The 27987-nt window shown below is 32.9% G+C and overlaps 1 protein-coding gene across 1 annotated transcript; it reads left to right on the forward strand.

Moving 5' to 3' along the window:
• Positions 1 to 38: 38 nt before the first annotated feature.
• LOC123707714 (polyamine-transporting ATPase 13A3-like) lies at positions 39 to 27956 on the forward strand. Its single transcript, XM_045657998.1, has 20 exons — positions 39 to 232; positions 1453 to 1677; positions 1971 to 2199; positions 2737 to 2941; positions 4377 to 4590; positions 6316 to 6446; positions 7806 to 7988; positions 8449 to 8637; positions 9577 to 9789; positions 11749 to 11886; positions 12361 to 12474; positions 13194 to 13467; positions 14022 to 14149; positions 15060 to 15183; positions 19075 to 19236; positions 19485 to 19639; positions 20059 to 20282; positions 20708 to 20856; positions 21726 to 21913; positions 22668 to 27956. Exons 1-20 carry the CDS (start codon positions 199 to 201, stop codon positions 22797 to 22799), a joined length of 3411 nt encoding a protein of 1136 aa, XP_045513954.1. The 5' UTR covers positions 39 to 198; the 3' UTR covers positions 22800 to 27956.
• Positions 27957 to 27987: the final 31 nt, after the last annotated feature.

A 27987-nucleotide genomic window follows, 5' to 3' on the forward strand; every position in this document is an offset into this window, starting at 1 on the left:
AATTTCCTGTGCCTTTGCCAATTGCCATTTATCATTGACAGATTCATTTCATTCCTTCGAGGTGTGATGTGATCAATGTGAATTTATTATATGATAAATTTCCTTATCGTATTTGCCATGAGGTAGCACCGGTCAATAATTAAAACAATATTTTAATATTATGCCTTAAATTTTGTTTGAATACAAAGTTTTTCGGGAATGCCAAACATGAATAATGCCTCCGTCACCAACGGTAAGTACTTCTCTTTTAATTTGGGGTTTTATATCGGTATATGAATCATTAAGTACAAATATTATGCAAATAATATAAATTAAATAAATCAATATATCACCCATTCTTAAGACGGTTTAATAAAAGACCATGTGTAATAAATAAATTTGTATGGACATTATTACAATCTCAGGCTCCATATCATTAAAACTTAAAGAATTATTTGTAATAGTTTATTATAGTTTTGTTATAGTGTAATCATAGTTTCTGATTATCTTTAGGTAGGTACTAATTATATATTATTCAGTCTGAATTTTGTGTAATAAAGTTAACTAGACCATATGTCATTTACACAATGAATAATAATTGCCATTTTTTAATAAAGTAAGAAACCCTGGCATGTATTTCGTACTGACAACAATTTAAGACTTCCTAAGAGTTTACTTAGATACAATTATGTTAAATAAATACATCTTTTATTATTATTGATATACATATTTATAAGTCATAACATCAAAGTATTTTATATCATATATACACACTACTCAATAGGTCGTAAATTATCAATGAATAGTTTAAATTGCTTGTGTTATGAAGATAATAGCCTTGATTGTGTTTTGATATTATATAGGTCAAATCCATTAGTTTTAAATAGGAAATTAAGAACTATGGAGACCGCTAATCCTGTTATGTTTAAAAGTAAGTGTAGCTTACGTACTGTATTGTATTTTCATGAATATAATATTATAATTTAAAAGATAGTAATATTTCACAAATTTTCTTTAAAACATATAATAAGTATTGTTTCTTATGTTGTAATTACATACATTCTAATTAGTTTTTCAAGGCCACTGAGTTGATATGTTTTTCTGTAGCTAATTTTTAACATTCAAAAGTGATTCGTTTAACAATACCATTTTCTTTTTGTTTATTATATTATACTTGCGCACATATAGGAAGTAGGAACATTGTAATGACATCAAAATAATTAAACATACATGTTAATGTAATTTAAATTGTAAATAAGGTGGTAATATTTCTGAGGAAAATCTTATATTGGCATATTTTCTTTTAATGTGATTAAGCAAAAATTGCACCCAGATTCTGCTGATATTTAATTATATTATCAAACTTATATTCAACAATATATTTTTTTTAAATATTTTACACAAGAAATCATGAACAGGTCTATAAATCAAATAACATTTTTTTAATATATACATTTATGATAATAATTGCAGAAGAATATGAAGTGATAGGTGAAGCCCATTGGCAGATTTTGGAAGGATCTGATGACCAGGCAATCAGGATTTATGGCTACAAATATTCAAGATTCCGATCAACAATTTTTCGTGCAATATGTATATCACTCTGTGGGCTTCCATATTTTGTTCTAGCATACTCACCCGCTTACAACCGCTACAAATATATCAAATGCAGCTTGAAAAATGCAGAACACATTTGTGGTAAGCATTTTTTTTAATTTTCTAGAGATTATTTTTTTGATTAAAAAACATTTAATATACATACAAAATTCTATTATAAGTTACAATATATTTAATTTTAAAAGAGAAGAAATATATATATTTATTTTAAAGAGATAGTTTGTTATTTCATAAGCTACTTAAATAATTAAGTACATGTAGAATATTTTCTGTATTATTGTATTTTATTTTAAAATAAGTCTCACTATGTTATGCAGCTTTTATCTCAATGTCTCATCTCTTATATTTGAATCAACAATGTAAATTTTTTACAGTCATGGACAGCGAAGGCACCTTTACAATAGTAAAAGTGGATAAAGTGGACCTGAATCTGTTGAACCATAGAGACAATACACTTCGTTTTTTTATTTACCAACACAGCCGATACATCTGGCTGAATGATCAAGGAGCGTTTATTAATGTACAGGCACTGAACGAAAAACTTACATTGAATATATTGATGGAAAATATATCTGGGATCAATAAAAGACAACAGAATGAGCTGTAAGTATTTTCTTCTATTAACACATTGAACTATATGCTATCTTCACCACTGAATGATAAATTACTTGTACGAGTCTATGCAGAAGTGTTGTTAAACATTCTGGAGTAGCAGTTATTTATATAATTTGTATTTGCTACGCGTAATTTTTTTTATTATTAATTTAAAAAATCATATTGTTTTGTTAATTTTTATTAAGTATCAAGATAATTACTGTCGGACAATAATTATATCAACATAACCAAATAGGTATTTTAGCACTGCAGAGACATCAAATCCTATGACGGCCCTTTCTAGACAGAATACTATTTTAGGTAAACAAATATAGTATTTATGTAACAGAAAAATAATTTTATGTTCACAACCGAGCCTGTTGTAATTGAATTAGTTAATTTTCTTTTTCAAAATAATTAATTCTTTTTGGTTATTATTGATAAACTGTAAGATTCAAAAGTTACTTTAGCCACTACTTTTATTATTAAGTTTGCTATAGCTGTTGTATGTGCAGTATAAATATTCTATTGAATTATTTTTTTCAGTATCAAACTTTATGGAAACAATTCGGTAGAGGTGGAAGTGAAAAGGTACTGGACGATATTTTGCAGTGAAGTGTTCAATCCGTTCTATTTGTTTCAAATATTCTCGATTATTCTCTGGTCTTTGGATGAATACTACCAGTATGCGACATGTGTGTTCATACTGTCTGCCATATCCTGTATGTTGGCCCTCTACGAAACCAAACAGGTATTTTTTTTATAAAAAAAAATTGTGGAAATTCTAGTCTAAACTAAAATATTGATATTAGTAATACTGCTTAAAACATCACAGATCATCTGACTTTGTTATAAATCGTGATATATAAATTTTCGTTTACTTCAATCATATTTTATCAGCATTACTAAAGCGGTGTATCCAATGTTACTTCCTTACTTATAAGTGTTCAAAATGATTCAAAGATAAGATTAAAGTGTTCAGGAAAATCCACGCCAAAATGCAAATAGTTTTTGTTTTAATTTTTAACAAAACCAAACCTATGACTGTTATTACAAAGAAAATATATTTGTCCATAAATGTATTTCAGAATGTCGATTTTATGTTGTGTTTTAATATAATATTAACTTCATAGTATTGAATAAAAACTATCATAACTGCCTTTGTGATGTTTAGAAGAGAATGATAATTTCTGTCAACGCACTTGCGAGCTTACTGTGTAAGTGTCTATCGGTATCACTTAACATCAGGTGAGCCTCTTGCCCATCTTAAAAGTCCGCCTACATTGTTCGTCACAAGCAGTGGTTGAACATTGCTTGTGACGAATAATGTACATAATATAAATGTAATAAAATAAATACATTTGTATTTATTCACAGCATATAAAGACTAAAAAAAACTTTTTTACCATATAAAAAAACGTCTTACATTCATCTCTCGATATATAAACCTGTCGCAATTTTATCCAAAACATTAAGAGCAAAGTAGATTGCGGATTGCTCTCTTTAAGTTGCGCTTGGGTCCGCAGGATGGGTACAAAGAGGGATAATAGTATTTATTTTCTTACTAGAAATCAGGAGGAATTACATGGAGTTTACGCTGTGATTATCAAAAATCATAAAATTATTTGTAAGACTAGATATATTAACTAAAATCTAAATCAGTCAAAATAAATACAATATTATTGCAGCAAAATGTAACTATAAAATCACTTTTTGATTCTTAAATTTATTCTAACGGCAGTCTATATCGCAACGTTCTTCACAATTATGTATATGTCGCAGTAAAGTAGTTAAATCAGAGAGTTAAATAAATGTTGATCAAGTCGCTAGCATTTTGATTTAAATAAAGCACCATCGAAAACGTTTAACTATCTGTCTGACCGAAAGCCAGCGTGTTGATTAACAATGTAAAACAAGACTCTGCCATGATTATTTCATTTGTTATTGTTATTTCGGTGTGATCGTGAAGAACTGAGAGCTTGGAAGTCCCGTGTTTTGCTTTATTGTAAATGGTTAGGTTAGTCTTGTTGCCTAGGAACGTTTAGGAAACTCGTTAAACGTTTTGTTCACTCACTTGTCTGTCGAACTTTTGCGACTTGATTGAACATCGATTTTTAACTAACTGTCTAGAGACTCAATTAACTCACTGATTTAACAACTTTAATACGACATATAAAAAATTTCAGATGAGTGTTAAAATCCACAATATGGCGGGCTCAACCTGTACATTTACGGTGAGCGTTTTACGTCCGTCTCGTACGGGACGTGAGGAGTGTGTGGTGAACGCGAGTCGTCTCGTACCCGGTGACGTCCTCGTGCTGCCCCCTGATGGGTGTGTCATGCCCTGTGATGCTATGCTCTTGACGGGATCCTGTATTGTCAATGAAAGCATGCTTACTGGTATGTTTTACGTAATTTTTGGAATCTCCATATATATATATTTTATATGTTATTATTATTTTATTACTTATAGTATATGGTCCCGATATAAAACTACCTTCACCGAGATGTTTATTTGATGAAATGTATTTTATATTTAATTTAATATGTCAATAAATATATTGCGTATGGGTTGTCCATGAGATGATTAATTAAGAATTATTTTTTTTTTTAAATTATTGATATTCAACCAACGTTTGCATATTCTATAGGCTTTCAGACTTTCGATTGATATAGAATTTGTCTAATAATCAAACCGGCGATATGTTAAAAAAAATTTTTTTAATATAAAATACGTTTCATCAAATAAACAACTCGGTGAAGGGCGTTTTATATCGCGATCTTAGACTATTACTTCCTGATCAAATAAGCCTTTTGGGTTCTTTTAACTAAAGATCTTTCAAATTCTTAATTCCGTGATGCTTTAACAATTTTTGTTTAGGAAAAAGTAGTCTAAGTGTTACAACTAATTAAAGACAAGTCGTATAAAACATTAAGTATACGTGAATGCATGAGTCTGTGTGTGTGTGCGTGTGCTGTGTAGATAGTGTAGCTGAGAGTTGTAATAGGCGAGCGCTGTGTTCTTGTAGTTTTTGGAACCTTAAGAGTCTTGCCAAAATACGTAAGCCTCTGTACATTTGAAATCCAGTAACATTTATGTGTTTTGTTTGTTAGGATAGTTTGACTATCTCAGAATTCAATGCTTGGGAGATTTTATAATAAAGTTAGGGACCGAATCCGAGTAATATAAATTATCGCTAAGGCAAAATTTCTCATTAGGATTTCTTCCAACAAAGCTATAGAAAGTACGAATGGCGGCAAAATTACAATGTTCCATAGACATAACTTCGAATTCGTAGTTCAAACTCAACTATTCGACCAATGTAGATTTAACATTAAGAAAACATTTTTAAACGGATTGAAGCTATGTATTATTCTTATAAAAGCTATGTTAACAAAAGACCATACTAGATTTAACATTGTCGTAATCTGTAACCATAATTTAAATACTAGTTTGTGTGATCTGAATTTTATTCTTTGTAGACAAGTTTTAATTAGTATTGTCTTTGATTAATATAGCTTTTACACATTGAAAGAAAACAATTTTTTAACCGGATACAAATAATATCCAAATTAAAACCCCAAGACAAAAAATCCGCGAAAATAGAGGACCCCGTGAGTCATTTCACCCGTCATCTTTTAGTCCATAACAACTCCGGGGAAATAAATACAGATAATACAACTTTCTCTGCAGCTGTGATACATTTGACATTTAACACCTTTTGTCTTCAGTCAGCCTGACCACGTACGCTGCTAATAATTATAAGTTTATAATAATATAAATAGCTTTAATCCGGTTAAAAAATTGTTTTCTTTCAAGTTTAATTAATTATCTGAGATTATACCTAGGAGGCATTCACCAGCGCCTCATCATCGCTATTTGGTAATGATGAAACAATAACTTAGCGCATCTCCAAGTAAGAGCTACTATTCAGACTTCAAACTCAAAATATATTTATTTATATAGGTAAATAAGTACACTTATGAACGTCAAAAAGAAGTTAAATTAATTGTAAATTTACATTTACTACCTGTCAAGTCAAGTCAAGGGCGTAGAGCGGGTAGCTTCTTTTCTCTCTTCATAATGGAATATGGAATAAATGTTTTGTTTTGAATTTATTACAGGCGAGAGTGTACCAGTAATGAAGGGTCCGCCATGTCCAACCCCTGAATTATATTCCACAGAGAATCACAAGAGACATACACTCTTCGCGGGCACACATGTCATACAGACAAGATTTTATGGAAATAATCAGGTATAATTTATTTAAGGCACAGTTACAGCGTGAGCTGTGTTAGCCTATGGCTTCAGTGTGCTACTCTAATTCCTGAGGTCGTAGGTTCGTTCCCCGGCTGTGCACCAAGGTATTTTATTTCTATGTGCGCAATTAACATTCTCTCGAAGGGTGAAGGAAAACATCGTGAGGAAACCGGCTTGCCTTAGACCCAAAAAGTTGACGGCGTGCGTCAGGCACAGGAGGCAGATGGCCTATTAGATTGACATATAATTATATAGAAACGGATAAATAAATCTGAGGGCCAGACCTAAAAAGGTTCTGGCGCCATTGATTTCTTTTATTTTTAATATTTAAGGGAAAACAATAAAAAAGATATTTGCCTCCTTTTTTGAAGTTGGTTAAATATTTAGATTACGTTCTTGCGCGACAAAATTGCCGTTTAGTCTAAATCTTCATCGTTTATTTTGCATATACGAAACTTGAAACCTGATATGTGTATATGATATGATAGTCAATTACATCTAATATTACAACACGGAGCGTTAAAGATATAAATTACCTTACATCGTAGCTTTAGAATTGTATATATGCTCCGTGATATTATTTAACTAATAGACAAGTGTTCAGCCTTATGCCATCAGGTTTTAAGTCTAAGGGTGAGATTCAGAAACGAGACTTAGCGCGAATTATGACTCCCATACGTCAAAAACATACACTTTTGATGTACGGGAGTCGGAAAGTGTCGTTTCTGGATCTTAAAATAAGACCGGCATGCCTCGAGTGCGTGAGGATGCTATTCTGTTCTTTGATGTTTTTCTTCACCGTACAAGCGGTAATGCGCAAATAGAAGCACCCATGGACTTCTATTCTTCTAATCTAGATCCTCAAGTCACAAACATTAAAAATATGGCAGACTTAAAATTTAATATATTTTACATAAAGATAATTATTTAATACAATCGCGTAATCCTATAGTATTTATTAAATCCTCAAGGACGTCACAAACATTAAAAATATGGCAGACTTAAAATTTAATATATTTTACATAAAGATATTTATATGCATAATACGTACGTACGTATACTAGGAAGGAACTAGCGTTTAAGATACAGGCTAGGCCTAGTTTAAACGCTAGACTCATAGAAGTATATTATGTATAAGGTTAGCCAAAATGAATATTGTATCTCAACGTTTCGTTGCCTATTGTATGTTTACGACCTTTAGAGTGTACTTAACATGTATGTTTTTTGAGTCAAATAAAATAATTTTTATTATTTTATTTATGTTCGTTCGTAAGCACGTGTTAACGAACATATAAAAATAACGATTCTAAAACTTTGTTATATACTGTTTTTTTTATAGAATATTTCTGTTTAGGTATTAGCGAAAGTGGTCCGAACTGGGTTTTACACAGCGAAAGGGGAAATGATCAAAAGTATATTGTTCCCGAAGCAATTTGACTTCCAATTCTACAAAGACGCGGTGAAATTCGTTATTTTTATGTTCTGTATCGCCGCTATGGGAATGGTTTATTCGATTTGGTTGTACGTGCAAAGAGGGGTGAGTATTTATTTAGGAAACAAAACAGATACATCTCTAAAAGTAAAAACAAAATAAAAAAACATAAAATTAACACATTTGATATACATATCCACAAAAGGTTTCACTGATAAAAAAATAAGATATAAAGCAAAACAAAACAAAACATGACAGTAGAAAACATTCTGTCATGTTTTGTTATAAACATCATAAATAACAATTTAAGTAGACAATACAATACAAAGTTTATAAATCAGGAGAACGACAAACATACTAGTATTTAATAAAGCTATAATAAAGAAGAAATATACTAGGTTTAGGACTTTAATAGTTGTTTTAATCTATTCTTAAATAAAGCGAAAAAAAACTCGATATTAGTAGCAGAATCCAAAGTAGAACAGATCTGGTGAAGAGGCTCACAGAACCCAATGTTGGTTTTGGTAGTATGTTGGTATCACTGTATCTAGACGTATGTTTTTAGAGTTCATTGGGTACAATCATACTTCGGACGCTGGATATAATAACAATAGTCGTTCCACCGGCGTTGCCCGCTGCTATGACGGCGGGGATCGTGTACAGTCAGCAGCGATTAAAGAAGAACAAAATATTCTGTGTATCACCGCCTAAAATTATTATCTGTGGGAAGCTTCAGGTCATGTGCTTTGATAAGGTAAGACTGCCCATTTCCTTATATGTATTCAGTGTTTTATTGAGATCATATTTTTTTAATTACGTACATAGCGAAACAACTAGTAGTTTTTGTTTTGATTCGGTAACGACCATTTTAAACAGTTGATAAACCTATGAAAGTTCTTATCATACCGAACGATTTTTATTATGGATACAGTTTGTTTTTTTTAAAGGCCGGCAACGCACTTGCGAACCCTTGGTTATTGTGTAAATCCGGTGAGCCTCCTGTCTGGTTGGTTTGGCCCCTGTTATATATGAAACAAACATTCATGACTATTATCAATGGTTTCTGTCCCCTAATAAAGACGTCTAAGAACCTAAGTCGCCTTTAACTCAAAATATATTTTATGTGATCTTGATTTAGCGTCCTATATTAAAGATCTCAAATATAGACAATTATAAATATCCGGGCAGTGGCATTACTGTCAGCTGTCACTGTCATAGTCACAGAGCCTATTAGTCAGTTCACGTATCGGTTTTGAACTGATTTGACTTTGACGTTGTTAATTTATTAGGTACATAATGACAATGACGGCTGTGACAATGTCACTGTCCCGACATGTATAAATGAAGAATGAATGAATGTATATTGAAGATGAAGTATGCGAAGTGTTTTTTTTATTTCGACATATCTCTGAGAAACTCCAAGAGAGTGTTATCAGATTTAGTTTTGACATGTGACTGTCGTATAAAAAAGCAATATATTACAAGTTCTTTTACTCCATAACGATTTTGAAACACACAGATTTTTCTCAATAACACATAATTTATACTGTCAAATACTATTCAAATTTTGTTTGTCGTTTTTGTAATATTTGAAATATTCAAAATATCTAATATATGGATTTTTTTACCGGGTTGGAATGTGAAGACTTCATTCTTTAAACAATGTTAGGACCATACTATTTTTATATTCCAGACTGGAACCCTCACAGAGGATGGCTTAGATCTCTACGCAGTAATACCGTCTAATGAGGAAGAAGTCTTTGGCCGATGTGTGGATGACATCAGCTCGCTTCCAACCAACAGTCCATTGGTACAGGCCTTGGCCTCTTGTCATTCCTTGACAAGTATTCAGGGACAGTTGAAGGGAGACCCACTCGATCTGAAGATGTTCGAGTTTACGCAGTGGGTAAGTGATGTTAATTTCGTGTTTATGCGTATTTTAGCCGAATTAAAGGAGGTCCAAAATGAGTTTTACTATATTGTGGAATTGAATATTTGAGCAACATTATAGATTTTCACACATATCTAGAAAATTGAAAGAATTCAAGCTAATTAATATACTTACCTTTCCTCGCAATGTATTTATGACAATATTATGTATGTATACAAAAATAGTGATAAGTTTACTAGAATAGAAAATACGCACAGTGTTAATACTTGGAACAAACGCAGGCTGTAATTTCCCCGTACTAGACTATCTACAGTTAGTAATTCTTTTTTGGGAAAAGGGATACTCTTCTTTAATAAAATGACAGAGACTCTTTTATCTCTGCCTTTTAATAAATTTAAGAAATGTATTTAAGAAAAGCTGTGTAAAAAGGCTTACTACAAAGTTCACGATTATCTAGTTGCTAAAAGGGCCTGGGACTAGTGCTAGACAGGTAACTTCTAATTAATTTGCGATATTTGTTTTAAAATAAGGGTTGTTTGATGATTTGCTATTTTAAAAGAGTACCGAGAGTTTTTTACGCCGGCTTTTTCTCTCGGCCTACATCCTTCTGTCTTCTTTGCCGATTAGTAGGGATGTTTATCTATTTAAATTTAATGACGTGGAATAAGTGATACATGTGATACTAAGTGATCTTAAAATAATGATATTTTTTTCTTATTTATTAATAGAATCAGCTAACTTAGAGAATAGTACAACTTTTACCAAAATCGTATAAATGGTTTGTAACATTTAATTATTGTGTCCCCAACATTGATATTACAAAAATGTTTGAATTCAAAATCAAATTAAGAAAAATAATATTAGAAAATATAGAAAGTAAGAAAAACTATACATCCTTGGGAACTAGTTCAATAAAATTGAGATTCTAGTTTCTACACTAACAACATTAACAATAAATATACACAAAATAAAGTTTAAAGTAGCCTTTGCCAGTGTAACGTCCGTATCCACCCATTTTTAGAGGACATATGTATTCCCACGGAAATAAAATATATAGACAATTAAGTTATAGTAAATTTCTTTTTATTTTTGACGTTCATAAGTGTACATTGAATCATAAAAAACTAAATACTGTATTTCGTTTTTTTTTATATTAACTAGAATGAACTACCCTCAATTTGCCTTATTTATCTATAGTACTCATGAGAGGGAAAAACATGACTTGATTTCTCTATTTTGTATAATATTTAAAATATTCTATACACTGTAATGGATAGGTGTTTTGTTTAATTAGATATTATTAATATGATTATTGTGAGACTCCATCGCGTTCGGTCGTGATCTTCGCATTTAATGTGAAAATGAGTCAAGTAAATTCATGTAAACTTACGTTTTAAGTAAACATTAACTGCCAGTTCTCAAAGAGATCTAACGGACGAGATCTGGCAATAAAATCTCCGTCACTCTTATATGGCCAAGGTTTTTTTTTAATGTTCTTACCTATCATGCTCCTAATATACGATGAGGAGCAGGAGTGAAAGCAGTTAATTATATAATTCAACCTTTCTCCAAGTCTTTCCGAATGAGAGAACTATTAAATTCTTCATACATTAATCATTTTTTAAAGGTCTTGAACGTGACGTCGAAGTTTTTCGAGTGTTAATTATTAAGATAAACTAAACTATGTCTAATATTTTAAAATCTTTTTTAAATTTAATTGATAGTTATTACTATTGTTGATATCGAAGCTTAGTTTAAATGTTAATCAAATATTTTCTAAATTAATTGGGAAAATATCTTGTTGATCTGAAAAAATATTTTTCTATTAGAATAACTAAAAAATAATATTATAATTATTCATTCGTAAAAAGGAACATGTCACAAATGACTTTTATAATCCATACTAATAATTCTAAATTGAGAGTTTATTTTAGATTTAAGATGCTGAAGTAATGGCGGTAATTCGTTTATTAGGTCTTGGAGGAGCCCGGACCAGAGAATACTAGATACGATAATCTAACACCTGCGATTGTAAAACCGCCGTTCACGAGGAATGAAGATTTGCAAAATTTGGATAATTTGGACCCGTTGACTATGGAAATGCCTTATGAGGTAATAACTCCCTCTTATTCCTCCTACTTTTCCCCCATCCCTGTACTTCCTCTCGCTTCTTCACCTGTCTTCGTACTCCTACTGCCTCCCCACCATCTCTGTACTTCCTCTCGCTTCTTCTTCACCTCTTTTTCCCGGCTCTCCTTACTCCCTTCTTCATCCCGCTTCTTCATCTATCTTCTTCCTCTTCCTACTTTATTACTCGTTCAGCTGACTCAAATTCGCCAGCATGCGTTAAAACATATCTAAAAACTAAAGTGTGGGTACTATCATGTGTGTATGTAACAATGCCTGCGATCGCACACACAAATTTATGTCAAAATTTACTTCGTATAATATTTTTATACTAGATGACTCGCAACTTCGTATTATCTTTGTTTGACACATATATATGTAAGTGATATGATATGGTACGATGCGGTTAACTAACTAACAAACACTTTAAAATATGTCAAAAACTTAATACATTTTTAGATTGGTCTGTTGCGAAGATTCCACTTCTCCTCTTCACAACAATCTATGGGTGTCATAGCAAGAATATTGGGACAGCCCTCTATGGTCTATTATGTTAAAGGAGCCCCAGAAAAGGTAAAGGTTTTGCTAACCACTAAGTTTTTATATAAAGAGAGATAAAAAATCTCAATTTTTACCTTTAGAAGTCGTTAATTTTTACAGTTGACTTTGATTATTTTTTTAAGTGGGACTGGCACAATAGCGAGTATATAGCTACTAAAATCCCAAGGCGCCACCAACAATTGCCGGCATTGAACTGACGTGCCAACAAGTCGGAACAATAAATTTGTTTAAAAATGTATTTTTTTAATATTCAATGTTAGCCATTTTTAAATTGTAGGTTTTCTATTATGAATGTGTACTATATATATACTATGTATATACACAGTGTATATACTATGTATATACACAGCGTCCTTACTCTGTCCCTTCCAATAGTGATGTTCCATGTCGCGTGATGTGAGATGTCTCGTTATCCCTAACGCTGATGTTCCAACTTTGGGATCATGCGGAACACACTAATAGAACAGACTGAAACGTATATATTATTTATAGAAGTTACAGATAATAATTCTATAAATGGCATCTTAAGGGTGTGTTATCTAGACTATAGTGTGGGTACTCAAACGTGTCAGGAGTCTCTGTAGTATTATTATATTATATTTCTATTTCGACAAACCGCACATTTGCTGATTAGTCCTTCGGGCCGGATTTTCTCAAATCCATAGGACAGGTTCATCACGATACTTGGATTCAAATTGCTATGCGTTAAATAAACAGAATAAATTTTTCAGATTGCCGGTATGTGTGATCCCCTAACATTGCCAGAAAACTTCAATTCCACATTAAACGAATACACGTCAAACGGTTTCCGTGTAATTGGTCTTGCGTATAAGAAACTCGACCGTAAAATGAAATGGATGGACGCTCAAAGGGTTAAAAGAGAAGTTCTGGAGAATGGAATGACTTTTCTAGGATTTTTGGTGATGCAAAACAGCCTGAAGCCGGAAACAACGCATATTATTAAAGAGCTTCATGAGGCTAATATGAAGCAGATTATGGTTACTGGTAAGTTATCTATTATCTCTGGTCACGACGCTTATCAGCTGGGCTGCAAAGTTATAAGGCTAACATAAAATAAATACTTTTTTTAATAGAATATTATTTCATTGTTCAATATGAGTTCGTATGAGAGCGATACAACGATTATAGCGGTCATAAAAAAAATTCCATACAATTTTTATAGTACTATTTGCTTTAAGCCTTAAAATAGGAAAAAAAATCTGTCCAGCGTGCATTCTCTTGAGTTCTGAGAACTGGAATAAGTCTCCGAAGACCGAATCAGGAGAATGCGGAATCAATTCGAAGTCCAATTCATGGAAGTTTGCAGTCGTTTTCATTGTAATACGCTGCTTTTGGACGATTCTGGTTAGGGCTAACTAAATATTATATTCATTTACTACTGGTAGCACCATCCATGTGTTAGCCTCCGAACTTTTAATCCTATACTAAAAAAATACATGATAATTACGGTGACCATAAATCATAAAAAATAATAATGATAAAAGTTAGTTTATTAAGTTGTTTTTTGTTGTGGGTAATAAATAAATATAATTTTCTAGGGGACAATATAATGACAGCTATGTCAGTGGCGCGAGGTTGTTTCATGGTGCAACCTCAACAAAAGGTTGTACTGGTAACAATAGGCTTGCAACAGACCGGAGATCAAAGGCCGCCATTGTCTATGGAGGTTTGTCTATTTTTATTCTATATTGTTAGCCCATGTTAAATTTATTTAACTATGTAACACTGTATGGCGGATGACTCATTATCTCGAAACCTGCCATAGTCAAATATTCAACAGTCCATGCGAAGGTATTTCTGGTCATCGGTTAAAGTATGGGTAATCCATCTGGTACAAAGCTTCCTGACGCCTAAATGTTCGTCTAATATTTTTTGAACTTTACTCATACCAATGACTAGGCTTGCCCGTATCTGCTGATAGGTCACTCTCTTATCATACGTAAAAGGACGTCCCTCACGGGAATCATTATTGAGATTGCTACGTCCACGCTTAAGCTCGTTAAACCAATTAAAAATAGTGGCACGAGATGGGCTTTCATTAAGAAATGCTAATTGCAGCCTATCACAGCTTTGTTGTTGAGTAAGCCCACAACGAAAGTCATTATAAATCATTGACCGAAATTTTTCTCGCGTTAGGTTCATTTTCACGTGTAACAAGAGTTTTAGATTTGCCGCCAATTCTCAAAAACAAATGACAAATAAATGCAGTATACTACATTAGGTTACCGAAGAGTTCTAAAATTGAAATTCAAAAAAGTTTTCATTAGGAATGTTTCTAACTGGCCAGTTCTAAACATTTTCAGTGTTGCTCACGTATTACAAATTTTCCTGTTAAATTTTATTTACGTTCTGATGAAAATCGCTGAATTAGTTATTATAATTTATATTGTTAATAATATCGCATTATTTAATACAGATTTTATGAGTTTAAAAGTACATCAATTTTAACACTTGCTTGTATGGTGAACTTGTCAAAGTATTTATCAAAAACATAATAGAAAATATGATGGGCGAAAAGAGTTTTCCTCTACTAGGCTCGAATTATATTTTTGCATATATATTGTTTTCCTTTTCAGATTGTAGGCGAAGGCGGGCCACCAAAGTTAGCTATTGAAGACTATGTGATCGCTATGGAAGGAAAAACTTGGGCGATTGTTAGAACGCATTACCCGGAGTTCATGCCCACTGTGCTTAGCAAAGGTAACAAAATTTTAACAATTTATGTTTTTTTTATAGAATAGACCCCTACGGGACGCCCAAAAAGGGCAATCGTCGTAGCTTATGGGTACCCATTTTTAGTGGTTGCGTTGCCGGGCTTTACGGTAGGAGTATACTCTTTTGTTAACATAGCTTTTACACATTGAAAGCAAGCACTTTTTAACCGGATTGAAGCTATGTATCATTATAAACTTATAATTATTTTACATAATTTTAAAATTTTCCGACGTTTCGCGTGCTTTACAGCGTGCGTGGTCACGGTGACTGAAGACAAAATGTGTTGAATGTCAAAAAGTATCACAGCTGTATTATCTGCATTTATTTCCCCGGAGTTAATATCGACTAAAAGATGACGGGTTTTTGCAGAAATGACTCACGGAGTTCTCTCTCATTATGTAAAATAATTATAAGTTTATAATAATACATAGCTTCAATCTGGTAAAAAGTGTTTTCTTTCAGGAGTATACTCTGGAAACAATTGAAAGTCGTATCTCTCAGGGAAATCCCCCTACCGAGAGTCGTTTAAAGGGTTTGTTAATTCGCAAAAGACAGTGTCATGTGAAACGGACCGTGGAAGACTTCCATATTGGCGAAATTTATATCTATCTCTTAAGAAATTTTCAAGACGTTTTTCAAAACAATGAAGAGACATTTGGCATAGAGATATAAGCGTTAGACGTCCAGACAGATCATTCCATACGTCTCACCTCGACGTCCGTCGTTCCCAAAATGAGAATTATTTAAGATACTTTTTGGCCACCACCAATATGACGAAGCCGATTGAAGTATTACCGAACCAATTCGACTTAGGGTCCTTCTAGATAAGCGCGTACCTACAGTTGAACCCACTGATCGTTTGCCCCGTTCTACAATAAAAAAAATTTATATAAAAGACGTGACAAGGATACTTATAAAAGATAAAGAGTATACTTTAATGGTTTGTTTATGTAGAACGGATGAAAGAGTTTACAAGTATATTATATATATTTATATACTAAAATTCAACTGTGGCTGGTAGGCCTTGCCCAAACCATCAAATAGACTAGAGAAGGGACAGGTCAGAAGTACGCATGCGCATTGTGAATGTCATGAAAATGGATAAAGCAGATGCATGGTCTCTGCCTTCGGTAATAAGGCGTGAATGAAATAAATACAGCCAAAGACGTTTACGATAACATCGTTTACAACAACATACCGGTTTTATTGACCAATTCTATGTATTAGGGCCTATACGGTCGCACAACTCCAAAAAAGTACATTGTTTCTTTGCATTTTTTTGTCATCGTTTCTTGGAGTATGGCAATTTTTTTATCAGTGAAACTTTTTGTGGATATATCCAATGAGTTAATTTTTTTTTTTTACTTTTAGATATGTATCTGTTTCTTTCCTAAATGGATAAAATATATGGTGGAGTTGAGTAGTTTATGTATATTTGAAAGATCGATACACGATTTAAATAACTTCGCTCCATAGAAATAAAATCCAAACATAGGCAATCTTTGACACTGAATTCATTTTATGACCAAAATGTATATTGAACATGATTTTGAAATTTACACAATATATTTTAACGCAAACTAAGTAATCCATTTCAGAAAAAAGAAATGGTAAAATTACATTAATTTAATGTTTTACATAACTAATTCTCATTATGGGTCGGCGCGCCTCAGCGCTCCAGCTCTCCATTGCGTACCGCAGTCCACCCCGAGACACTGACGCAGAAATTCGTACTGGTCCTTAATAACAACGTCATTGGCTGTTACGGCTATCGGTTTTTACGAATATGAGTAGTCCCTTCGATGTCTTTATAACATATTTTGATTGTATATAGACCAGTGACCAGACATCATAGAAAATAAATAGATAAGAAAATTAAAAATAATATTTGTTAGTAAAGTTTTGATATTATATTAAAAGGATTACTCAATTTACAATCGAATATGATTGTAAAGCGGATAAATTCAGAACTAATCGTATATAAATTATGGACCATTAAGACAGAAACATTAAGTTAGATTGCCAAAAAGTTATTTTTGACGGCAGGTGGAAGACAGTTTGACACGCTTCATTAATTAAGGTATTTGACAGAATTATAAATAAACTGTTATTGAGAGTTATTTGTATAAAACGTGACTATATAGTAATAGAACTTCTTCATCTACTCGATTAGCCTTGATTCACTCTTTGTCAATTGAAAATAGTGATAATTCAATAAAAAGAATTCAATTACTAAAAGTATGCAATAATTTCATCAATGTCTTGCTATAACGAGATAACGTTAAATTCCGTAAACCGACTTAACAGGCAACCATTTTGTTTATACGCCAGTCACGTGACAGGAAACGTTCACAGAATAGTCTAATTGATACATAGATTTCGTCGCAAACTGTTTTTAATCGAAATATATGAATATTGATTGTATGTTGATTGATATATATATACTGATTTACGTGTTCCGGTCCCGTGGTGGAGAGGCTGGCTATCTGTCACTCAGGTCTCCTGTTACAGAGACCAGTCTCTCACATACACTTCCAAATGTTATCATCTTAGTTTAATCATAATAACCTTCTATGTATACGTGAGAGAAGAAATAAAGATTATTATTATTATTATTTGTTAATAAACACCTAGACTTGAAGTTCGCTTACGTGTTTACAAGAATGGCACCGCGTAGAAACTGGAACGATATAGATTTTACTTTGGAATATCATGTTTGACGTTATTATCCAAAGTTTCACTTTCGCTTTTTATTTATTTATTTATTTATTCATGCTTCGTTGCAAAAATAAAAGAAACACAAATAACACAATACATAAAAATTACAAGAGATGCAACGGGCGGCCTTATAGCTAATAAGCGATCTCTTCCAGGCAACCCTAGTAAGAGAAAAATAAAAATGATGTGTGCATTAACTGCTGAACCAAATGTTTTATAAAATCTTCCTAAATCCTTAATTTAAATGTATAAAAAAAATCATAACAAACTAAAAATTAAAAAGCTAATATTATAGATTCACGAATAGCGAAAGAATAACACAAGTCACGATGGAACAGGATAAGATAAGATAAAGAAGTGTTTATATAGAAGAGTTTTAAAAGTTGATAGAGAGGTAGCCAATCGTTTGGCAGCTTTTTTCATAACTTAATGGCGGAGATCCTAAATGAATTGCTTATGAAGAATGAGCTGTGACATGGAATTTCCAATAAACATCTATTGGAAAAGCGTACATACAAGAGCTTTTGACGTAATTTTAGACAAATACAACTCAAAAAAGACCCTATATAGTATTGTCCTTTCTTAACATAGCTTTTACACGTTGAAAGAAAACACTTTTTTACCAGATTAAAGCTATGTATATAAACTTATAATTATTTTACATTATATAAAAAAAATCCGACGTTTCGCGTGCTTTACAGCGTGCGTGGTCACGGTGACTTATACGTTTATAATAATACATAGCTTCAATCCGGTAAAAAAGTGTTTTCTTTCAAGACTTTCTTTTAAAATTTTACTACTATATGCCATTGTAATGGAACCAGTGTTTTACAAACTGTAGAGATATTATAAATTTAAAAAATTCATAAGAAAAACGCCTCACTTCAATATTTGAATTCACCATGCATTCCATAATTCTAATATTGGGCAAGTTCCATACCGCCTTTACAACGTAGAAAATGTTTTTATTACATTTTTCTTGTTGTTTTTTTCCAATGGCTTAAACATAAATGAACTATGAATGAAATACTTCTAAATATCTATACGCAAACATCTACGTGTAAATATAATAATGCTTAGGAAAGTAAGAATACGTAAGTAAATGGAAGTCGAATGTCCTTGTTGAAGAAATAAAGCTAAGAACAAAATCATTTCCAGGAATGATATTCGGTCGGTTCGGCCCAGACCAGAAGACTCAGTTAATAACAGCGTTACAAGGGGAAGGCTTGATAGTGGGTATGTGCGGAGATGGAGCTAACGATTGTGGGGCTTTGAAAGCCGCACACGTTGGGATATCTCTCTCTGAAGCAGATGCCTCTGGTAAGTGACAGTGGCTCTGTCATAACACCACTAAAGTATTTTAATAAAAACCTCTTTTTTATATATTGTGTACTATGTTAAGAGACATAGAACTGTACTTAAAACATATAATTTATGTTTTATAATTATGCAAAAAGGCGGCATGCACGGCAATCCTTTTCTCGAAACAGTTCAGGCCATTTTCGTCCTTTTTCTCCCAGGTGAAATATTAATTTTATTGTCTCATCGTAATAAATATTTATTTATAGTTGCGGCCCCTTTCACATCTCAAGAGCAGAACATAACTTGCGTGAAATTGTTGGCTTTGGAAGGGCGATGTGCTTTAAGTACGTCCTTCGCAATATTCAAATACATGGCTCTGTACTCGCTCATACAATTCTTCTCTATCCTCATATTGTACAATGTAAGTATATATGGACTGCTGATGGAAACAAAATTGTATGAGGTGTTATCCCCCGACTTACGTATTTGTTGGAACTGGATAATAGCTTCCATTCAGACTTAATTTCTTAATGCTGACAAATTTCTCGTTAACAATAACTCATATTTTTCGGGATAACTTCAGTTTGAATTTTTTCAAAATCGATTCAGTAGTTTTTGAGATATCCAGGCAATAGTGAGATATATGATAAATAAACTAAGTAAACATTTTAATGATAATTGTCGCTGGTAGTTTATTGTATCAAATGCATCCATAAAGTAGATTGAAGGTAAAAAAAGCATAGACAAAGACTGCCACATCAAGTTATCTGTCAAAATATTTCGTTTTGGCGCCATTGCCGCAAAGTTTATATCTATGAATATTGTTTTTTGTTTTTTCAGTTCTACTCGATTCTCGGCAACAACCAATTCCTATACATCGATCTAGTTTTGACAACTCTGTTGGCCCTGTCTCTTGGTCGAGCTGGACCCGGCCCAATACTTACAAAGCAATCGCCTGCAGTATCACTAGTAGCATTGTCCAGTCTACTTCCACTCTTCATACAAGTGACGTTAGTGCTAGTAGTACAAGTAGTGGCTACTGTGCTACTCTTCTCGCAGCCTTGGTAAGTAGTACCTTCGTTGACCTAAAAGATTACCCGAAACAAATATTTTGAAGAGAATTCTATGTAATACTTAGTTAGGGTTACTTAGTAGCCTTTAAGGGATTATAATAGAATTAAATTGTATATGTATGTGTTTAATATGTTAACTAATTTCGTATATTTGAATTAAGAACTCGAAATCAAAGAACGCAACGTTATATTAAACAAACATCAAAATCATTTATAAACGACGGCAACGCGTCTTGCCATAGCTTGAATCTGATTCACATTAAATAAGTGTTCTGCCAGTTTTCCGTTTGTTTTACTAAAAAAATCTTCTTGATTATTATTTCTACAGGAAGCTATTTCATTAATAGCCCAGTTTAAATCTATTACCAATAGTTCGGATTCTAAATACTCATATTAATTTTTAATTTTTTTTTCAGGTTCGAGTCAGTGAAAGGTGGACCAGACATAGAGCAGGTGTTGTGTTGGGAGAATACAGTAATATTCATCGTGACTGCATTCCAATATTTGATAATGGCATGCGTCTACGCTAAAGGCTGGCCCTTTAGACAACCTTTTTGTGCCAATTGTAAGTATTAACAAATGAGGGTATTTAAAAAAAAATAAGCGACATACTGACGTATAGAAGTTGGACTCCGTTGGAGCGCGAAGTCTCCTAATTAGAAATACGTGAAAAAAACACTTCTAAATATAACTGAATCCGTGTTTTATATAAAATATTATATCCTCGACATTTTGGGCTTCTATTTATAAACACAACCCAAGTGTCACATTAATCTCCTTAAAAAATCAATCCTATTTAGTAAATCAATTTTGCTGGCTGAAAAAACCAGTGACGGGACCTCTAGGTCTTAGCCTCAGAGATTCTTGATAATTTTTTGTCTTAATATAGTCAATCTCATAGGGACAATGTCGGTTTCCTCGCGTTTATGTTTACGTTTTGACGTACGTTACGTACATCATCAATATGGCATCGTCATAAGCGGGTTTGGTGCGCGTCAATTCTATATTATTCAATTATCATACAATCTAAAATTTTGATTGATTCCTTCTAACACCACATAAAAATTTTGCCTAAATTATTAAGTATACCGATCCAACCACAAGCTATTAGACCCAACTCGGTATAATCTCTCATCAGCACAATGCTCCTCTGAATACTCAATCAGCACTGACCGGCGTTCCCTGAACGCACTGTCCAAATTCGAGAAGGCATTTTCTCTGCTCTGATTGGTCGTAACAATATTCGTACTTTTATTCGTTAATAACTATGAAACAATTGAATAATAACAAAACAAATCATTCTGATTGCACCGTGAAAGAAAGAAGAAATAATAGAAAGAAGGAATCTGATTGATTATAGAAGCAACAATGAAAATCAGCGGTAAATACACTCGATGATATCATAACATTTTTTTTTTTCATCTAAAATTTCAGATTACATGGTGATAACACTACTGAGTCAGGCGTTTTTCGTCACCCTTCTCCTGTTCTGCCCGTGGCAGGGCTTGGCGAACTGGATCGAGGTTGAAGTGATGAAGGCGTCGCACATTGAGGAGAACTACTTCAGGGTCTATATCCTCATCATACCGGTTCTGCATCTGCTCATCGCTGTTGGTGTTGAGGTAGGTTCTGTCATATATTATATCCAAAAATACAAAGACTTGTTGATTGTTTATGGTCTTGGAAAACCATTTTGTTCAAGTATATTCGGGTATGCTTTACATTTATACTTAGGTATTTTTTTATTGAATTTAAAATTATTTAAAAATCTTTTTATTTTTCATAAATATCTATCTTAAGTTTAACTTTATTTCTATCTTAAGTTTAACTTAAAATCATTCAATAAGGAATTTACTAAATACAGTAACCCCAATAACCCGGACCGCGTTATATGAAATCGCATTGTAGGACTATTCTCGTAAAACCGTTTAACAATTCAAAAACACGAATTTACTAAAGTTTTTTAGTTATATAATATGTAATAACATGATAATTGAAAGAGGTGGAATGGGACGCAAAACCAATTATGAAACAGACTATGCCATCAATCAAAAAATCAAATTCGAATATCTATGTTTGCTTATTTGACTGATCGAGTGTATTATCTGTTTACCTACATTTATGTTGCTTTTTATATACGTACATCTGTACGCTCTAATTATTAATTACAAATTGTTTCCCAGTAAGTAAATTGAAATAATTCTTATAAGAAATAAAGTTATTGTTAAACCTAAATTATTGGTCTGGCAAATCATTATGAAGTTTTCACACACATAACTTGATAAATCAACGCGTCAAATCTGGGACGGAAATCGCGTTATACGGGGGATTACTATCATCTTCTACGTAATTAATGCTTTATCAAAAATATTCCAGGCCACATTCTCGGACCCACAACTCTTCAGCAACATATACAGCTCCTTCCGGCGATGCAACACAAAGGAAGAGAACTCGGCGGACGCTGAATGTCCCCTCTGGCCCCCTCATTCCCCCTCCCACGTCTGCTGACATATGAGTAGGTGTTTTTAAATATGGATTTAAATGCGAATTTTACATTACAGCTCAACGGACGAACCTTAATAGCTATGGTAATAGAGTTTTGTTGAACTTAGCGATCCGTGGGCATATTTGGAACAAAACTATACAACATGAGCTGTATGTTTTCAACATAGAGCGGTTTGAACCGCATCTTCTTCCCAAATACTACATTTAATAATAAACACTCTCCGTGTTTAGAGTTTTTCCGATTAATACCTGCAGCTGAGTTTCATCATCGGACGTCAAGGCAGAATACGAAATTCCATCGGTATCACCGCGACGTCTACCGTTCCACAACTGAGCGTTTTTGCCGCATACCACCGCTATGTGGAACCAGCTGCCCACTGAAGTATTTCCGAACCAATTGGACTTAGGATTCTTCGAGATAAGAGCGTACCACTCCTTAAAAGACCGGCAACGCACACGCGATCCCTCCGGCATTGAGTGTCCATGGGCGGCGGTATCATTTAACGCCAAGTCAGCCTTCTCCCCGTTTCCCCCTGTTCTACAAAAAAACAAAACCGATTTGTTGAATACAAATCGAGAGACTGCATTTTCGTTTAGTTCCAAATATGTCCATAAAGGTATACATCCATACAAAAATCTATCATTACAATAGCTATTAGCGTATTTTACAGCTAAGGCCTCTTCACGACCTTGCTCTCTTCCTCAAAGTACAGTTTAATTCTACCCCCTTATAAAAATAAAATCAGTCCACTTTCGTCTCTTTCCCTCATTGTGCATACGCTGTGAGGAAAAGAGACAGGTGCATAGTTAACGGTGCAATCAGAATGATTTGGTTTTGTTAGAGCAAGAGGCCATATACGCATTAAATCTTTATGTAAATAGCGATTTAAATAAGTTTGAAATGTTAGTATTAGGATTTTGTTAAATTGTTTCCTACCCTCGATATTGACATTTTTGCGCGATATAGAACCTATTAACATTATAAGCACTTGGGTGTTTAGTTTTTTACTTACTAAACAGCTAGATTAATTTTGGTAGAACTTTGAGTGAGATTGTGCTGCGATGATAACGGGCAGATACTTTTTTATTATTAAAAACAATAATATATATATTAAGCGTTTGGATTCTAGGATAAAGTACTATTTTAATAGGTGTCTACAAATTACATCAATATTCACCCAGTATTTGTAATGTCTTAGGTACTCCAAAGTTTATTGCATTACGTACTTAACCAAGCTTAAAGAAAACTAAGTTACCCTTAAAAAATATTTTTGTCTCTCTTACATTATTTTTCTATAATATATTTATTTACATGTCCATACTTTTATAAGGTTAGAGAATATACTTAATGGCCCATAAAGTATAGTATAGTCTACATAAGCCACAGACTATGACATGTTTTGAACAATGACAGTTGTTCTCTGTCAAAACCAGACTTGATCTATGGCCGCTATATTGACGTGAATGTACATATATATAGGAAAGCAGTTCATGAATTATTTATTTGTAGATATTCATTACCTTAATTATACCAGTACTTATTGTGGTTATGTATTTTTGGTAAGAAATTCTTTCTTCAAGACAGATTGTCAAGTAACGAGCATATCTGGCCTTTTATTAGCCTCTTTCTGAATATTTCATATGTTCGCATGTCTTATACGTTATAGAACCTTGGGGCTTAGTCAAGATTACTTAACAGTACTGTATGTAGAAAGTCGAAAATTGAATCTGTAAGAAAGTTTTCGATACAAACTGTCATTTTCATACAAATTTAATTTTCCACACTACTCTTAATGCATCTTGACTAAGTCCTTGTCATGTTCATGATGAGAATAGATAAGAAATCTTTAATCTGCGTGCCTTAGACCGCGACGATACAGAACATATACCTTTCAACCTAGTTTCTGATATTAAATATCAATACCTGGGAGATTTGAAATAAATCTGCATTATTATTTCTACCTTTAGTGATCGCTAAAACACAGAAACCGCTGTCAAACTTTCATGTTTGACAGTCAATTTGATTGAGACAATATGACTTGCCCTACAAAACTCACGAAACCAACAAATCTAAATTAGATTTGCCATTTTAGTACCGTGATTTATAAGTAACGTAACAGAATAGTAATTATTCATTTACGTATTTGGAACTAGACGGTAGAACGATCATTCGAATAGTAATCGTGTAGTTAACGAATTGTATGGAACGATGCGTTCGAGCTGGCCACATACCATAATAGGCTATTTGACAAGATATTAAAATCATTTTAGATTATTTATTAGTTACTTTAGAACACATTCTTATTATTTATTTTTTATTGGCTTTAAACATTCAAAATTTCAAGAAACCGCCAAAACACTTCTGGCAAGATGGCGGCGTACAATGCTTTGAACGCGTAAACAAACGTCAAATTTTTAAGGTGTTACCATTATTAAATTAAACAAATACACATATTTTCATCGCAAACAGTTCCGACGAAATAAATCTCCAAAACATTGAATTAGACAGCCGAAGACATACAAACATGCTAAGACATAGTCGCTTCGACTAATCTGTGTCGTTATGTGTCACCTGACTGACGTATTAAAATCAATGTATTTGATTATATTTTTAAAATAAATAATGAATTTTTGCTTTTTAAAGACACATTATACATATTAATAACACTTTATTTTGATGTTCGCTCCAAGTCTTTCCAGCTCTCTTTGCCTCGTCTGCAACTGTTCTTGTGCTAGTCAAGTGTCGTTGCTTAGTGTTTTTATATTCCAAAAAGCAATTCGTATCCGTGATTTAATGGAGAAACACAAGGCTCAAGACCGATCGCGATGGAGACTCACTGTGGACTCCCTCTGCCCCATCTAGGAGTTATAGGACATCAAAATCAAGTTATTTTTGATACTCTCAAATAGCCTATTTTGGTCGTCAATTCGCTCTTAGTAAGTTGGGCTTGTTGATACAAGCCAAAGTAATAATGTGCCGCATTTGTTTTCTACTTGACAATCTGAACAGTAAGAATGAATTAACGAAACATTCAAATTATCAACGCCCATTTCATAAACGCTTCGTCTCTTCCTGTCAAATGGTATTTACGCTGTGATGAAAAAAGACAGGTTATCATTGCCCGTCATATAACCTCGAAAGTTTATAATTCGAAGTGAATTTCTTATTTATGAGAATGTCAAACCAGTGTTTTTCATACAACCTAGATAAACGTTTTCATGATAAAAACGTACTTATTGGAATGCAGTCAATTTTTTCACGTATAAAAAACGTATAAGTCTATTGGATATTTTTTCTAATTAGACAAAACATTCTTTTAGATTTATAATACGTTTTCGAATGAGTCCAGATTCTTTAGTTATTATATTAAATTATTTATATTCGTTTGGCTCTGTGAACATTAACAGCGCACGAATATAGTTAAAGGTACTTTAAAGTGTAGTTCCATATTTAGTTTTTATCTCAAACTAATTCCGAAAGTGTGTAAATTCCAGGAAATCATTTCTTGGTAACAAGAAACTTTTTGGATTAAGCCCGGTTTTTGTTTTATATCATACAATACAGTGTTGCGAGATGGTCTCGACGACGTACCCCTAGATTAATTTGATTTCCCCGCAGAAATCCCCTAGGATCCCCCTCACCAAGCGGATGGTAGCATGGGCGATGGCACGATTCTTTAAAACCGCGGTCATGTTGTGATTGTTGGAAAATGAAAGGCATAATGCAAAGTTGACGGAAGTAATAGAAAAGTTGACGGATTCCAAGTTTTATTCGGTTTTTTGCGATTGCAACCATCATTACTATGTGTTCGTACTACAATTTAGTTCAAAAGTCAGGAACGTACGTACGAACGTGTTTTTTAAAATTTCCCCTAAAAACACCCCAAATATTCTTTCTCCCTATTCTGCCCCTAACACGCTTGAGAAACCCCTAAATCTATGGGGAAATCCTCTGATCTGGCAACACTGATACAATATTAACTTTTGTAGCGAGACTTAAATTAATTCTTGTATTGAACTATTGCGTAGTATAATGCACGTACAGTTACTTATAAATTGTTATTTTAGCAAATTCAGTTCCCCACAACAGTATTTTGCAGTTTCATACCAAAATTCAGCAATGCAGTTAATTTAGTATTATTAAAGGCTATGCTTCATTCCTAATGATCTAGTACTTAGTTTTTAGTCAAAGTAAGAATTGTTTTCGATGTGTGATTTATTGAAGGATAGTGCAATTCATAAAATGTATTTTCGATAACCTGCTGGCTTGTCAACTGATTTACGTTTTTATACACATTTCTTTAACGATTAACGATTATAAGTATTTCTGTCTCATAGTGATACACAGATCAGAGGAGTGAGAGTGTAAAACAAAAGACGAAAACTTGCGTTCAATTGTGATTGGTCAAACGGACCGTGAAGCATGTCAATTGGAGATGTTGTTGACCAATCAGAATCGTTTCGTCTATTGTCCAGTGCATAAAGGTAAATCACGTTACAGTGTAAGAAATTTAGACTTATAGCGAACCTTAGCCAATTTTATTTCTAAGTCGTGTCGTATTTTGTATTGCGTAACCCAGTGTTATATAGAGTAGAATTTTATAAGCACCCAGACAGAAGGTATCTTTGGTTTTGGCACTTAACGTATATTTTGCATGATCAAGTAAATATATTTGTTCATTTATAGGAAAAACTAGTGTCCAACTTGTCTAACGTGTACATTTTTTACTCTGAACTGCAGGAATAATTATTTCTTAAACTTTTAATAAAATCTATAATATATAATGTGATCATTAACTTTTCTAATATTAATTGTAAATTATAAACGTGAACCGTGCCACATATGACACAATCTGCAACTCCCTTGAAAATTATACTATAAATATACGTTTCAAGTAGTTGAGCTGAACACTAAGATACAGTTGACAGAGTCCAAAGGTCAATCAGTTGATAATGCTTAGTCAAGTATAGAATTTTGTCACGTCTATCGAAACTTGGATACGTGTTTTATAAATGTATTACACGATTGTGGTCCTAATTCTTGTTGTATTTCTCGAATATTGGGAACTTGTTGACTGTTTTTATTTAATGTAGTCGAATATGAATTGACTGTAAACACTTGATGTGACCAAATGTATTGAATAAAAGTCGTTATAGCAATTTGATGTTTTATTTTCTACAGAATTATAAT

This window comes from Pieris brassicae, chromosome 3 (assembly GCF_905147105.1).
Source record: "Pieris brassicae chromosome 3, ilPieBrab1.1, whole genome shotgun sequence".
In the NCBI taxonomy this organism is placed as follows: domain Eukaryota; kingdom Metazoa; phylum Arthropoda; class Insecta; order Lepidoptera; family Pieridae; genus Pieris; species Pieris brassicae.